Source organism: Echiichthys vipera (genome assembly GCF_963691815.1).
Source record: "Echiichthys vipera genome assembly, chromosome: 22".
NCBI classification, from domain to species: Eukaryota; Metazoa; Chordata; class Actinopteri; order Perciformes; family Trachinidae; genus Echiichthys; species Echiichthys vipera.
In genome coordinates this window covers 15,206,648-15,222,599 of record NC_139847.1, presented here as the reverse complement: position 1 = coordinate 15,222,599, position 15,952 = coordinate 15,206,648, and the positions used below count along the sequence as shown (strand labels likewise).

At 42.1% G+C, this 15,952-nt stretch overlaps 1 protein-coding gene across 5 annotated transcripts; it reads left to right on the top strand.

Annotated features, from left to right (window-relative positions):
* The first annotated feature begins 872 nt into the window (after nt 1–872).
* On the top strand, nt 873–14,877 carry LOC310963820 (dynactin subunit 1-like). Of its 5 annotated transcripts, none has more exons than XM_083936748.1 (31): nt 873–979; nt 3,477–3,542; nt 3,669–3,863; nt 3,969–4,038; nt 4,144–4,175; nt 4,596–4,616; nt 5,985–6,071; nt 6,498–6,650; nt 6,881–6,904; nt 7,369–7,566; nt 7,773–7,977; nt 8,064–8,142; nt 8,323–8,482; nt 8,702–8,806; nt 8,979–9,170; nt 9,264–9,380; nt 9,869–10,021; nt 10,133–10,293; nt 10,515–10,683; nt 11,444–11,512; nt 11,665–11,877; nt 12,095–12,256; nt 12,483–12,614; nt 12,718–12,843; nt 12,990–13,132; nt 13,228–13,394; nt 13,479–13,597; nt 13,696–13,891; nt 13,987–14,060; nt 14,140–14,229; nt 14,340–14,877. In XM_083936748.1, exons 2-31 carry the CDS (start codon nt 3,501–3,503, stop codon nt 14,475–14,477), a joined length of 3,792 nt encoding a protein of 1,263 aa, XP_083792874.1. In that variant the 5' UTR covers nt 873–979; nt 3,477–3,500; the 3' UTR covers nt 14,478–14,877. The 5 variants fall into 5 exon arrangements, with proteins under 5 accessions (XP_083792874.1, XP_083792872.1, XP_083792875.1 ...); XM_083936746.1 differs by lacking the exon at nt 873–979 and adding an exon at nt 2,127–2,185; XM_083936749.1 differs by lacking the exons at nt 873–979; nt 5,985–6,071 and adding an exon at nt 2,127–2,185.
* The last annotated feature ends 1,075 nt before the right edge of the window (nt 14,878–15,952 follow it).

The following is a 15,952-nucleotide window of genomic DNA, read 5'->3' as shown; positions in this document are numbered from 1 at the left end:
GACGCACCACTTCAGAAAATATCAGGCTCTCTCAAGTACCACCACTTAGACCAATCTTAAAACACAGTAGCCTAAGCCGACACTATTCAGCTCCGGACAGGAAGGTTTATTCCTAATCAGAAGATTATTTACTGTTCACTGTCTTCAGCCACAGCCACTGTAGGAAGGGTAGCATCAGAACTGACATGTCACTGTTTTCAAACCAATCACTTTACCACTTCTTATCTTGCCATCACAGTTTAGCTTGTAACTCATGAACGTGACTGCCTAGCAGGCTGATATTGAAACAAACATATTATAGGAAAAAGTTGTTTAGTTTTTTGTTTAGTGTCATATTAATTAAGTAATTAATGTTTCCTTTTTTTACCTTGGAGTTTCATTCAAGTACCACCAGAGAGAGCTTGAGTACCACCAGTGGTACAAGTATCACCGTTTGAGAACCAGTGGCTTAGGGTTTTCCAAGTCAGAGACATTTTTTAGATAATTGTGCATAAAGTTGTCAAATTGTGAAAATTCCAAAAATCTGAAGATTATTCTTTTTTGAAACTTGTCCATACCTCTTTGTTTACTGTACATGCATTTTTCCTGAATGAGTGGAACAACAATGACGGTATATGGATATAAAAGGAACAACACCCCCAGCCTTAGGTCATCAAAAGAAAGAAGATGGCAAACTCCCATAAATACTTTGTAAGAAAAAAAGGACATTGACAAAAGGAACAGAGGTCTCTCCATCCCAAATGTGCAGCGGGCCCTAAGGTGGGGAGTGAGCTAATGTCTGGGTGGAGCCACCAGGGGCGCCATTTCCCCTCTTATCTTTGGTCTGTCAGGCCACCGGAAGTGACCTGTCAAAAAAAACCGGAAAAGACTACCGGGTACCGAGCTAGGTAGCCAAAAAATAACAACAGAGGGTATTTATTTATGTGCATGAACACCTCAAGGAGCTACATTTAAAGACAGGAATCTCTGTGTATGCCAGGTAAGCCAGTGTTACACTGCAAATGACAGGTATTCCGTGTTACCTTGGCAACTATGAATTACTTTCTTCTGACTTTAGCTTTGTTGCTATGTCGAGTTGGCCAGGTTCAACGTTAGCTATAAAGCTACTCTGGCTAGCTGTTAACTCAATTGTGATGTCAAAGATGGCACAGTGAAGCGTGTGTTAATTAACTGACTTAACGTTGGGTCATTTTGTTTATGGCTGTCAAACATTATTTTCAACGCTTCTCAGGCTAACAAAGCATCAACGTTAACGTTAAGCTTTCATGACATTTCTCCCTTTCGCATCCCTTAATGCTGTTGGCTGCTTATGGTATAATGTTACTTAGTTTATTGTTTTTGTGACAGACTGAATTAAGCTAGCACCCGGCCCTATAACAGTATTAGCTATAGTTAGCCACCTTTTGCAAGCTGATAACGTTCACTAGTTGAATAATTAACATGTTAGTTCGTTAAAGAGGACGTTGTAAAATATAATACGAGCATATATGTAACATCAATAATCCCATGTTTATCTCAGCACCCTTTGCACTCTGCATCATTGCACGTTCATCATGTTTACAATTCCATTGTCCTGTGTCTATACATATAAGTAAATTATAAGTATATACTATTATAAGTATATACTATATATATTTGTACATAGCAGTTAGACTGTTTTTACCTTTGTTCGTTTTTTGTTATCCTTGTTTTTAGCTGTATGTCTTTTTCTCTGTATGTAAATCGAGTGGCAAAAAGCCTGAGTCAAGATCCTTGTGTGTGTTCACACTTTCTTGGCCATTAAAGCTGATTCTGATCAAGGATGGGGGAAAAACACAGTAATCCCCATGACTACATCTCAACTGAGTGTTAATAATTATAGCTAATATGCAAAGTCCACCAAATCGATCTCATCACTATTGAAGAAGCTCCATGTAAAGAAGCTAATAGCCATGTGTTTTAGTGGGAAGAAAACCCTCCCTTTCTCAGTTCAAATCAGCTGTGACGTTATGTGATGCACCACAGGGACAGGACCCCTCCCTCAAATCACACTCTTGTATTCTCCTCTCCTCTCCTCTGTCTGGAAACGAGGAAGGGATGTGAAAACAGAGAAAATTAGCACTTTATCCATATCATTGTACTGGAGGTGTAACCGTCCTAACTTGTTATTATGGCTTTGAACAGGCGACATTCTTACACCCCCCGGGTGAGTAACACTCATATTGAATAATATTTTAATTTAGTATATCAGCATTCAGTTTGATGCATTAAATCAGTAGAAGTCATAACATTAGAATGGCTAAGCTTTTATAAATGGTAAGGTTTGTGGTACTCACCATACAGTGGATGCAGGTTTCACTTGGTTGCATATTGGGTCCTCGTCGTATAAAGCAAGTAAGAATATAATCTGGGTAACTCTAGATATCCTGTAGGGAAGGCAACATTTCTGTCCTTATGACTAACCCACATTAAATTTTTTCTTCCCTGTAATCTTAAAAACATTTAATCTAGAGGTTTTTTGCAACTATCTCTCTTTCTCAGCTTTTATCATATGCTTCGATTAAGCTTTTCTATTCAGTTTTCTGACCTGTGGTTTAAGGCTGTGAGGCGGCGTGAATTCACATGTCCCTACAGCTCCATAAAAGGATCTCTACCGCAGCCCTAGTTTGCCTTGAATAAGCATCTTTGTGTGAGCGAGCCAGGGGTATAACTTGTTTATCAGGAAGTTCATTGTGGTCCAGGACATATGACTGGGTGCACGAGTGTGTTTCTGTGCTTTGTGGCCTTAAGGCTCTGCAGGGGCTGTTCTCGATTAAAGGGATTCTTCGTCGACTATGATTTTGTTGACTCATCTAGTCCTTGATTTAATGGACAGATCTGTAAAAGGTTCTCCACAAAAAAAACATGCAAAAGCACCACTTTAAATTTTGTGTACCAGAGATGTGCTCATAAGTTTCTTGTCAACATGAAAAAAGCATAAAAAATGGCTAATCTACTAAAGAAATCTTTGTCAACTGAAACAGGCAGCCCTAGATGGAATATGTTTGATTCATAAGACTGGAGCAGGGGTTTTAATGGGGCAGTATTATTACACATAAAATAATAAGTGTTGGTCTATTTCACCAAGAGTGTAATACACAAAATAATACCATGCCTGAGGAATATAGAAATTTTTTTTTTTTTTTTAAACAACCTGCACATAGTGTTTATACAGAAAAAGTTACAAACACAGTTGATTTTCTTTATGGTTTTTTAATCTGTGCAGCCTTGGGTTGAAGATCTGACTGTAGATCTGTTTTTCTTCATAGCCCCTATACTTTCGATACTATCAAATTAGGATAACGTATTGTTTTGAAACACATGGTATTTAAAAAAGTTTTGACAGCCTTCTTCCATATCTCTCGCCTTCTCCCACCTACAAACTTTCCTGTATTTCATCTTTCCCACATTTCCTCATTTTTCTCCCTACTTCCTTCCATCTGTATCCAATCCTCCAGCTGACCAGCCCACTGATCAGCAAAATGAGCAGTGCAGGAACGGTGGAGAGTGGTAGACCTCCGAAGGTAGGTCACTTTTCAATACAGACACAAGAAAGAAAAATGGATTGATGGAATTGAAAAAAATACTGGCAACTAGGGTGTAATGACTCACAGTCTGTCAACCTCTTTTCTCTACTCCTCCTCTGCTAGATTGGCAATATAGTGGAGGTGACAGGGAAGGGTCAGCGTGGTACTGTTGCCTATATTGGCGCCACCCTCTTTGCCTCTGGGAAATGGGTGGGTGTCATACTGGATGAGGCCAAAGGCAAGAACGATGGCACCGTGCAGGGGAAACGCTACTTCACCTGTGAGGAAAATCACGGGATATTTGTCAGACAGTCCCAGGTCAGTGGCATGAATGTGTAATGTACTGTAAGGATGAATGCCTGTTTACTTTCATTAGTCTGAAAACTGTCAATAGTCATCATGTACCTGTGTCTCTCTGTACAGCTCCAAGTGGTGGAAGACAGCTCACCAGACACTCCTGAGTCAGGCACTGCAAAGATACCCAGGCAAAAAGGTGAGTGTGAACCACAGCTGTGTGAACATACGTTTGACTCTCAATACTTCAAAGTTAATAATAACAACAGTAGATAATAAGTCATAATTCTTTTGTTTTTTTCAGACATTCATGAGACTCCCAGAACAACCAAGCAGGTAGGCAACCTTGAATTGCACCTCAGTGCTTGTCAGTTTTGTCTTTTTGTGTTGTTTCCATGACTTAGCTTCGAACATAGTTGAATTCCTGTGGATGTGTGTATGTACTGTGAATAGTAAAATATGGCTTCACCATATATTCGCATCTTTTTTTAAGTGAATTACTTACACTTTAAGCCATTTTGGGCCCCTTTCAGAGAAGTTATGTTGGTTTAAATGTGTTGAACAAGATGAATCGGAGCAGTATAGAAAGTAAATCCTCTTCAATGAGTGGTCATGGGACTATCAACCCTTTCGCCCTTTGCTTTTAAAAAAAAATGTTCCCTAATGTCCATTTGTTCTTTTCCTCACAATGTAAATGGGCGTCTGTTTTGCCTCTCAGCCTTTGGGTTGACTTCTGACTTTTGTACCTTTTTGCAGACACCTGTGAACATTAAGAAGGTAGAAATATTTCAATTTAGCACATTTGCTTTTGCCTGGGTCCTTTTTAATCTCACTAACATGGCAACTCATCTTTTGTATTTATTTGACCCTTTCAAGTGTTGGTGTTTGCACGGGACATTAAGACATCGCTTGTCATTGGTAGATGTCATTTTCACCTCTCTTGGTTTTCTGTGGCCAAATTTTATTTTATACGCCAGATTTTGTTTGTTTGTTTGTTTCCTCATGTCATTTTATTTTTCATTCTGGTGAAGGCAAGGCAGCTTTAAGGCCATAGTTAAGATGTCTGTGTCATTCCTTTTTGGCCTGATAATTCAATGACATTTTGCCAATTTTAACACCGCTGCATGAGTTCACATTTTATTCTGAATCTACGACTCGAGTCATCAAGAATAACTCTTTTAAAATGGTGTTAAATGGTGCATGCAGCCGACAAAGCTATGGTCAATGGATTTATACTAACAATGGGTATGCTTCTGATGTGCTGCTAATCTCTTATCTTGCTTCACCACTGGATGTGTGTGCGCATATGTGTGTGTGTGTGTGTGCGTGCGTGTGTCCATCCCTCTTCCTGCAACTCACCTCTTCCTCTCCTCCAGTCCTCTACCCGCCGCTCTGCCAAGGTGAGCTCTTCTACTGCAGACAGGGGAGGAGAACAGAAATTTAGTTGGCTTAATCTTTTTTTTTCTGTGGGTGCTTGGGCAAATTAAATCAAGGGCACAGCTTCAAATGTTTAAAATCTTTCCAAAGGCCATGCATTTTTGTGTTGTATGATAAAAAGTACATGCTCATTCTCAAACTACAGTAGAGAAGACAACCAGGATGAAATGAGATTCTTGCCTCTAATGAAGGTCCTGTTTGATAACAAATAACATTTGAAAGCTTTCACTCTATTGGCCCGTTTGAGCTGATTTCTACATGAAGTAATAGAATGAAGAAAACACCTTTCTTATTTCACAGAATTTTAGTGGCAGAAGGTGATTAAGGTGTTAGTATGATGTCATTTGTGTTGAATGTACATGTCATTTATCCTTTAAAAATGTTGCATTGCATTGGAAATGATTTACTGTAATTATGTAGTACTTTACATGTCCCTTAAAACTATGACCAGAATGTAAAAAAAATCAGCGAGTATCTAATAATTGTAAGATTTGTCTGATGATTATGTCTGCACAATGTTTTTTTTTTTTTCATTTTCAAACTTACTTATCTGCACTTGTTCACGTCATGAGCATAATGGTTGTACAACTAACTTGGTTATTATATATGTATGAATTTGAACAAGGTTTTGTTCTGTAACATCAAGCTAACTTTGCAGCTGAGTTTTACAAAAACTCTAACACCATCTGTATAAAAACACTCTGGCAGTTGAACACTTCGGGTCGTCTCACGCCTGCCATCTCCCTCCCTTCCCTATTGATACGTCCCACCAGACGCTCCGGCCTGCCGCGTATGGTACGCTCTGTCATATCAGGGTACCTCACCCCTTACTTCACTGGGAGTGGTGATTCGTTCTGTCACTGAAAACGGGTGATCTGTTGTCCTTCGGTGCACAGGTGCAGGGCTCTACCGGATAAATGAACTCAATGTGGTGTCTGTGTGAACTTGAACAGCATCCCTTGTGAGGGACACTGGGAGGTGAACTGTTTGGTCTTGGAACATGCATGAAGTCAGGAAGATTATTGTGTTTTAGCATAGAAATGATCACAAGATAACTCTAGCATCACAGCATGTAAAACTGGATATTCACTCTTCTACTGGGCTCATGTGGGAGAAGCTCTCGTTTTGTTGATTGGATTGTTCACTGACAATTAACACCATGCCATGTTCCCTCCCTCTGTCTCTTCCCTTATCTTCTCTCATACCTGCCTTGGTCAACAGGCGTCTCGCGAGAGCTTGTCGTCCTCTCTGTCTGGTGATGTCAGTGAGGCGGGCCTGTCCTCCCACCAGGGTGCACTGGGGGCTCCCGTTATGCCTCAGCCCAGTGTGTCGCCTGCAGCAGCCGCAGCCCCGGTTCCGGCTACTCCTAGCAAGGTGGGTCGCTGTGACAATTAGAAGAGCCAATTTTAATGTCTGCACAACTGTAAGAATATGCCCATAAAGCCCCATAATCACAATCCATGTTTTTATTTCATGATAATATCAACAGCAAAGAAGATTGATCAGTTTTTTAAGTTGTTCCAGCTTCGTCATTATGTCACATCTCCATCATTTTCTTTCCATTTTTCCATTATATCTGGCATTTTGTCCCATTTCATGTCCAGGTGGAACCTGCCATTTCCAAGCAGGTAGAGTTTTCTAATGGCTACATGCATGCTGGCACGAGTTCACTAACAAACTCATCAGTGGGCAAATTATATTTGAAGTTTGGTTCTTTTAGTTTCCTCATGGTGAATGATGTGGTGATGATGATGCATGGTTTCACTAAATTAAAAAAATACTCAATTCCACCATTCTGTTTGGGGGTAATGGATTAATCTGTCTTCATCGGGCTTTAGTGTTAATGGTAGGTTCTTGTTGAGGTGGTGAATGAAGAGGTTAAACTAATTATTTGCACATTAATTTGCAGCTAAATGTACAATAATCTCCTTATTCTGTTTTATATGTGGGACAATGTTTTTATGGTTCTTGACTGCCTTAATGTAAAAATCTTGAGACATAAATGTTGCGCGGTTAAATCTTTAAATTAGCTAAAGGCAGCAGGTTTAACGCGCCCTCTGGTTTCTCCCCTCTACCCATCCATCCATCTCAGGAGGAGGAATCAATGCGAGCTCAGGTCAAGGACCTGGAGGAGAAGCTGGAAACACTGAAGATGAAGCGCACAGAGGACAAAGCCAAGCTGAAGGAGCTCGAGAAATACAAGATCCAGCTGGAGCAGCTTCAGGAGTGGAAGACAAAAATGCAGGAGCAACAGGCTGATCTGCAGAAACAACTCAAAGAGGCCAAGAAGGTCCACAGAAATCTTAAGTTCTAATAATTAGTCACAAGGCTGAATTATAACATTATCAGTATTTACAATATGTTGTGACAAAGATTAAATCAGTACTAATTTGTAGGGTATTAAATGATTGATATTTTCCAAGCCTGTAAGAATGAAAGAAGAGGCTCTACATGCTCTTCATAGTTTTATTTCGTACCTCCTCCTCCTCCTCCCAGGATGCCCGTGAGGCACAGGAGGGCAAGGATCGCTACATGGAGGAGATGTCCGACACGGCAGACGCCATAGAGATGGCCACGCTGGACAAAGAGATGGCTGAAGAGCGGGCGGAGTCGCTGCAAGTGGAGGTGGACACACTAAAAGAGAAAGTGGAGGAGCTCTCCATGGACCTGGAGATCCTTAGACATGAGATTTCAGAAAAGGGTTTGTCGTCTATACCTCTTAGGTGTCATCTTCTTTATTTATGCACTGCTGTCCCTCACTGTATTGCTTTTCTTTTACTCCTTCAGGCTCAGATGGAGCCGCCTCAAGTTACCATGTCAAGCAGCTGGAGGAGCAGAATGGCAGACTAAAGGAGGCGTTGGTTCGGTCAGTCAAATGTCTAAAATGCTGCTTTTGATTCAAGTATAAATAACAAAGAAAATGCTTGTTGAAACTTCCCAAGAGGAGACCTGGAAAGAGAACGTGGGCAGTTTTTGTTGTCAACATTGTGGTCTGCACCCAATAAAAAAAAAAAAAACTAATTTTGATTTTCCTTTTCCTCATCAGAATGCGTGACCTGTCTACTTCAGAGAAGCAGGAGCATGTGAAGCTGCAGAAGCAGATGGAGAAGAAGAACTCTGAACTGGAGACTCTGAGGACTCAGAAGGAAAAACTGCAGGACGAGGTCAAGCAGGCGGAGGCCACTATCGATGAGCTGAAGGAGCAGGTGAAGTCTGAAAGATGCAAAAATAGCAGAGGAATACGATAAGAGAGAGGAAATGTTCTGATGCTGCTTTCTGGGGTTACACTACAGTGAAAAACAATATAGTTGTTCATAGAAAAAGTTTAGGCTGAGTACAGTACATTTAAAAGAAACAAGGACTTTTCTTGTTTATTTGCCATCTCTGCATTTTACTGTACATATATGCTTGTGTGTTGGTACCAGGTGGATGCTGCTCTGGGGTCAGAGGAGATGGTGGAGACCCTGACAGAGAGGAACCTCGACCTGGAGGAGAAAGTCAGAGAGCTGAGAGAGACTGTCACTGATTTGGTCTGTACAACTTCAATTAAGATTCCTATCTTGAGTATTAAAACCACTGAATGTTTGACTGAGGTCATAAACAACAACATTATGGTATAGGAAAATTACGACCAAAGAGAAGTAGAATAAGATAAAAATGTGATATTTATCACTGACCTCTGACTTTTTACTGTAACAACAGGAGTCCATCAACGAGATGAACGACGAGCTCCAGGAGAACGCCCGGGAGACGGAAATGGAGCTGAGGGAGCAGGTGGACCTGAGCGGAGCAAAGGTCAGAGAGGCTGAAAAAAGAGTGGAGGCTGCTCAGGAGACCGTCGCTGATTACCAGCAGACCATCAGCAAATACAGAGATCTGACCGCCAGCCTACAGGTGGGTGGAGAGGAGGAAGCAAGGACGTAATCAGAGGATATACACTGGATGAGGATGCCCTGACACTGTATGTGCTTTTTCCTTATGCACCAGGAGGCCAACAGAGAGCTGATCAGCCAGCAGAATGCAAATACTGAACAAGTTCAGCAACCGCCTGCTGAGCTGTTTGACTTCAAGATTAAGTTTGCAGAGACCAAGGCTTATGCCAAGGTAGGAAACCCTCAGGTGTTATTGTGGCAGGAATGATGAGATTACCAGTTTGACATAGTGCTGGGTCATATGACTAAACATTTGCATCAAGGTATTTTTTTAAGGTTGTGGCGGTTTCACTGTGTGCCTTTAAAATGTATTTACAGGTTTCTAGTGGCTTATTCTACTTTCAGGAATATATAAAATATTTGTAAATGCTGAAAATCCTTGCAAGGTGTACATTTTTTAGTGTTCAAAATTGTTCGTCATGAATTGTTGTCTACCATGTAGAGCTGTAACGATTAGTCGATTAATTGATAACTTGCCAACTACTAAATTAATCGCCAACCATTTTGATAATCGATCAGTTGCTTTCTCTGGGCCGCCCTCTCAATACACTCACAGCTTGTACCCACTGTAGCTCTCTTCCCAGAGAAACTATTGAAGATTCCGAGCACCAGTTTTTTTTTACACCTTTGACTACATTTGCTTATGATGTGTGTTTCCAGGCCATTGAGATGGAGCTGAGGAAAATGGAAGTGGCTCAGTCAAACAGACAGGTATCCCTCCTCACCTCCTTCATGCCGGACTCCTTCCTCCGTCACGGTGGAGACCACGACTGTATTCTGGTCCTTCTGCTCATCCCCAGGCTCATTTGCAAGGTGGACAGATGCTTACAAACATCTTCTTGAAATCTGATCGCTCGTAAATTATTTTTGCTGTGCCTAGTTTGTTTCTATAATTCAGTATGTGTGTGTCCTTATACCTGGTAGGCTGAGCTGATCAGTAAACAGGCACAGGAGAAGTTTGACTTGAATGGGAACATGGCCCAGGGGGCGGGGCTCAGAGGGCCTCCAGGAGAACAGCGCAGTTTTGCCTCAGGACTGGTCTACTCACTCAGCCTGCTGCAGGCCACTCTGCACAAATATGAACAGTAAGCTCTGCAGCTTCATTACTGATGTGCTAGAAATAAAATATGGCATTATTAGCAGACTTTTTTAACAAGCGTGTCCACACTGCTGGCAATAGTGTAAGAGTGTAAATAGTTTACAATACAATTTCTCTGGAATAATTATAATCTGTTGCTGTTATGCGGTTAACCTAATTCAGTAACAATTTGTCGATGTATTTCCCTCCTCTCTACTCTGATTCTAGGGCTCTGAATACCTGCAGCGTGGAGGTTTTTAAGCGCATGGGTACACTCTACACTGAGATGAGTTTCCATGAGCGCTCTCTGGATTATTTCATCGACCTGCTGCATAAAGATCAGCTGGATGAGACTGTTCAGGTGGAACCTCTGACCAAGGCCATCAAGTATTATCAGGTACCCCTCTTCCGAACACACATGGTCGATCATTCTTGTGGATTCACAGTGCACCCTGAAAGATACGAGTGCCATCTTTTTTTCTCATCATGAATTGTTAAGATCTTCTGATGTATATGTGTATCCCTGTCTGCTCAGTGAAATTGACAATTAAAGGTCTAGTCTGTGGGATTTAGGGGATCTATTGGCAGAAATGGAATATGATATTGAGAACTATATTTTCATTAGTGTATAATCACCTGAGGACACGACCTTTATCTACATACAGAGTGGGTTATGATATGTTTTCCCCCTATTATGTCGAAGTCATTACCCCGTCCTACTCTGCCTTTGAATTTACCTGCGCTGCCTCTGATTGGTTTACGCTGATATTCTTGCTCTAACCTTAACCAGTTTCACTCACCATGCCTTAGCCTAACCAACCAAACTATCAAAGGCAAAGCGAACTAGCCAAGAGTATGGCAGGTTATGACTTTGCCATAGTAGGATTTGTTATTGAGCAAGCGGTTCCTCTCTACCATATTTCTACAGTAGCCCAGAATGGACAAACCAACACTAGATGCAGCCGTTCACGTTTTTACTTTGGCCACCGTAGTCAATGTTTTCCTACTAGCTTAGCACACAGAAGAAGTTTCAGTTGGTTGCAACCTGCAACCTCACCACCAGATGCCACTAAATCCTACACACTGAACCTTTTAAACACACATGTCATTTTAATTGAATAAAGTTTTTCATAAAGTTTCTCATTTCTACTTTACAGCAACTTTACAGCGTCCATCTGGCAGATCACACTGAAGACTGCACAGTGCAGCTGGCTGACCACATTAAGGTACTTCAATGTTCGACTCCTAGATCAGAGAAGCTTTTTGCCCTCTAGGAAGAAAAAAAAGACCATTATTCCTATGATGAGCAAAGTAAAGCAAAATGAGACAATAGCAATAGGGTTTCCTAACATCATGAATCCCACTCTCTCACCTGCAGTTTACCCAGGGTGCACTGGACTGCATGGGAGTGGAGGTAGCTCGCCTGCGTGCGTTCCTGGCAGCCGGTCAGGAGAGCTCTGGCCTCGCTGTGCTTCTAAAGGACCTGGACACGTCCTGTTCTGATATCAAACAGTTCTGCAAAAAGATCCGCCGTCGCATGCCTGGAACAGATGTAGTCGGAGTACCCGCTGCCCTTAATTTTGGACCACAGGTATGGGATACAGAAACAAACAAGACGAGGAACTGAAACGAAGTAAATGTCCGTGTGAAACTAGAGCTCAAAGTGGGTTTGACAAGAGCAACCCAGGAGTTTCCTTTTTGTCGTACTGTACCGTTAATATAATTATCATTGACCCACTAACACAGACACACACAAGTAATTGATCCACAGTGTATAGTTGACTGACGTGTCATGTCTCATCTGGGAGGTGTCGGAGTTGCTGACGGAGTGCAGGCGCCAGCAGACTCGCGTGGTGGCTGTGCTGCAGGAGGTGGCTGCAGCCGGAGCTCAGATGGTCGCTCCGCTGGCAGAACAGGAGGGACTCAATGCTCTCAAACTGGAGGATATCGCCTGCAAGGCTGTGGAGCAGGTAGTTTGGTTTGTTTTTTGGATTACCAGGCACTTTCAACACTAGACTAGAAATCAAGTAAACCATGATACACATTTACAAATACTGATTCATGTTGAAGATTTTTTTAAGAACACTATGTCCTGCGTTCTGAGTGGTGTTGTTTTGGGACAAGTAGACATTGGTGGTTGGCTTCAGGTTGCAGTTGTGTTATTGTATTCTCTAAATCTACTCTCTTTCCTCTTAGGTGTATGGCTCTCACGGACTGAATGGCCCAGAGTGTCTGCGTCAGTCCTGCAGCTCCGTCATCATTACCATGAACAAGATGGCTACAGCCATGCAGGAAGGAGAGTACGATGCTGACAAACCACAGGGCAAGGTAACTGTATACCTTAACTCGTTCTCACTGATCAGTCGCATCATTCAAACATTGAAATAGAAGAAAATCTCTGCCACGTCTTACCATATGATCATGTCCTCAGACTCCTCCAGTAGAGACGAGAGCGTCCACCGTCAGGGCTGAGATGACTGACGCTGAGGGTCTAGGAGTTAAACTAGAAGACAGAGAGACGGTCATCAAGGAGGTCAAGAAGTCCCTCAAGATCAAGGTGACGCACTCAATCACACACCTCCAACAAAAATCAATCAACCCTTCTCTGTGAAGTGAAGTGTTCCGTTGAGGACTGACAGTTTGAAATGGAATCAGAACCAGAACAGGCGTACCTGACGTGGCTCTACCTCTTTTTTTTTCCAGGGTGAGGAGCTGAGTGAGGCCAACGTCCGTCTGAGCCTGTTGGAGAAGAAGCTGGACACCTCCACCAAAGACGCAGACGAACGGGTGGAGAAGATCCAGACCAAACTGGACGAGAACCTCGCCCTGCTGAAGAAGAAAGAAAAGTACGAACCACGAAGAAGCACACAGAAGAAATGAAAACATTTTAACGTGCTTTTTATTTTCCTGCTCGCTCACCTTCCTTTCTCCTCGTCTTCAGGGAGTTCGAGGAGACGATGGATGCTCTGCAGGCTGACATCGACCAGCTGGAGGCGGAGAAGGCCGATCTCAAACAACGTATTAATAACCAATCAAAGATGACCATCGAAGGCCTGAGAGCCACGCCCGCCTCTGGAATTGCCTCTATTGTTCAGGGATCTGCAGGAGGTAAAAGACACCTCTGTCAAAGGAGAAGCACGGGCTCTCATAGTGATTGAATGTCTCTCACCACTCTCCCTCTCTCTCTTGCAGGTTTGCCTCCACCCCTGGCAGGACCAATACAGGTGGTGGACTCCCCTCTCCTCCGGCAGCAGGTCGAAGCCCAGAGATTGGGCATTAAACACCTCAAGAATGAAAACAACAGACTCAAGGTACGCTGGTGTTGGGAGTTAGTATAACTATATTGTGCTAGTATGCCAGCTGTCTAAAAGTCTGGTAGTGTTGACTATAGAGTATATCTTACTTCCAGGCGGAGAAGATGAGAGCCCAGCTGGCTTCCTTGCCTCCACTCTGCCCTCCCAAACTACCAACAGCATCCAAAGAAAGCTCCGTGGCCCCAGATGGACAAAACACAGGCATCTATCGCAGGACCGACCAGATGTTGTCAAACCTGCTCAAGCTGAGTTCTAAGATTAAAGTGGTGGACATCACCGGGAAGACAGCAGGTGCGTGAGACTCTCCTCTCCTGTGTGCATTTGTCGCTGCTTTCAGCTGTGTCCTGGTTAATTGTTCTGTCTTTCCCCTCCTGTGGTTCATCCAGTCAGTGCTGGCGCCCAGCTGCTGGAGCAGACCGCTCAACTGCAGAACCTCAGCGATGCTCTGGACAAACTCAAGGTGAGTTCAGAATTGCGTCCGTTCTCCTCAACATGTCGATAACACAAAACCAAACACGTGGATCCTTTTTCGGTTTCAGGAAGAAGTAGCTGAACATGTAGTCTCCAGTCAGTCTGGAGCTAAGGCTTCCTCTGACTTTGCCACCTTCCCAGTCTCCTCTTTTGTTAAGGTAAAACCATCACACACACACACACACACACACACACACACACAAACTATTTAACAGTTTGAACTTTTCTAGTCGGATTATTTCAATACTTTTGTATTGTTGTTTCCTAGGCCAAGGAAGAGAAGCAGGGAGGAACGGTGTTTGTAGGTCGTGTTGCCATTCCATGCACCCGTGGACAAGAACAAGTCCACCGCCTCATCTTATCACAGCAGCAGCTGCACAAAGTGCACCGCCTCCTCATGGCCTGAGACAGCATGCCATTGGTCCACAACCAGGATTGGCAGTACATGTAGAAAAGATTTTCTTTGTCGTTCCAGCTTCCTCTTCACTTCGACATTCTCCTCTATTTATCCCTTTTGCTTTTTACATTTCTCAGGAAATTCTAACCAATATTTGCAAAGTTAAGACTATAGCACTAATGAGGCACAGTAGTGACTTTATATTAACGTATAACTGTTTTGAATTTAGTCCAAATGGATTTGATTTCTGAAGTCACATGAAGGTGTCATGTTTTAACTGACAGTTTTTATGCACCAATTTATACCATAAAAACGACCAACTCTTTGTGGGAAAAGGGGAAAGTTAAGTCACTCTAACTGTATTTTCACCCCTTTGTATCTTTTATATTTGTAGTAATTCAGACAATAAAAGCAAACAATTCACTTCAGAGCAAGAAATGTGTCAATGTCATCTTTAACTCAAGAACTATTATACCTTTATGTCATCTGTAATCTGACAGAAATGAGCTGCACCCAAGTTTACAGTCTAATATGAAGGTCCACATCTCACATAATCCAGCAGCTCTTAGTGAATCTTCAATCCTGATGCTCCGAGATCCTCGGCTGCAGCCACAGAAGCTAAAACAAACTCAAATATTCTTGTGTATTAATTGTATGTTCATTATGCAATTACATGCTAGCTCTACTGTACATAGTCAGGCCAAGGTAATCACTTTAATCTTGGGTTCACAATTTGAGTCTGGATTTTAAGGTCACAATAGGATTACATTTTTGATTTTGTTTTTCACTGACTGCTATGCCATTGTTAGACTATGGAGTCTTGATTTGAAGGAACAGTTGATTTTATGCCCCGACAACCCTTTTACATTTTCAAATTCTTCTTTAAAAACAAGATGCATTGTGTCAAGTTTGATATAACCACCACGTTTGTTTTTGTTAAGTACCACAATCAAGGCCACCTGGTCCAATTTAAACTATAAAATCAAAACGGGGAAATAAACCAACCCTACTTTGATAGCTGAAAGCTCATCTTGATCAATTTAGAATCATCATTACTGGCTTGGGCAAAGGGAGCGCCGGGCAGTTTCTCTACCACCTCTGATTGAAAACCTCACTTATTTCCACACAAATGCTCATCAAAGTGTTTTAAGGCCTAAAACTACATCTTTACGCCATACTTGATCTGTGTGGGACATGGAGAAGGATTATTAACTAATAATTAAAACAAGTTAAAAACAGTCCAATCTTAGAATCAACTTTAATAGAACAAATCCTGAAAACATCCAAACATGAAAATAAAACAACTTAAAAACTATTGATTTACAATATAAGAAAGACCAACATGTATCCATTATTTAAAAAGAAGTGAACTGAGCCACTTGGATCAGTCACTGTAGTCACTTCACTGCCACTCCTCTGTTTGAACAAATAGGAAGGTGGTCAAACACAACAGAGAGGATGCAGTTGATGTGGTAGATTAGTTC

Excerpts from the sequence above, each read along its gene's own strand:
- LOC310963820 (XM_083936746.1), top strand. The coding sequence starts at position 2,150 with ATGGCTTTGAACAGGCGACATTCTTACACCCCCCGG. Across the intron at positions 2,186-3,476 it reads GACATTCTTACACCCCCCGG|CTGACCAGCCCACTGATCAG; the intron begins GTGAGTAACACT and ends CCAATCCTCCAG. Across the intron at positions 6,651-6,880 it reads TTCCGGCTACTCCTAGCAAG|GTGGAACCTGCCATTTCCAA; the intron begins GTGGGTCGCTGT and ends TTTCATGTCCAG.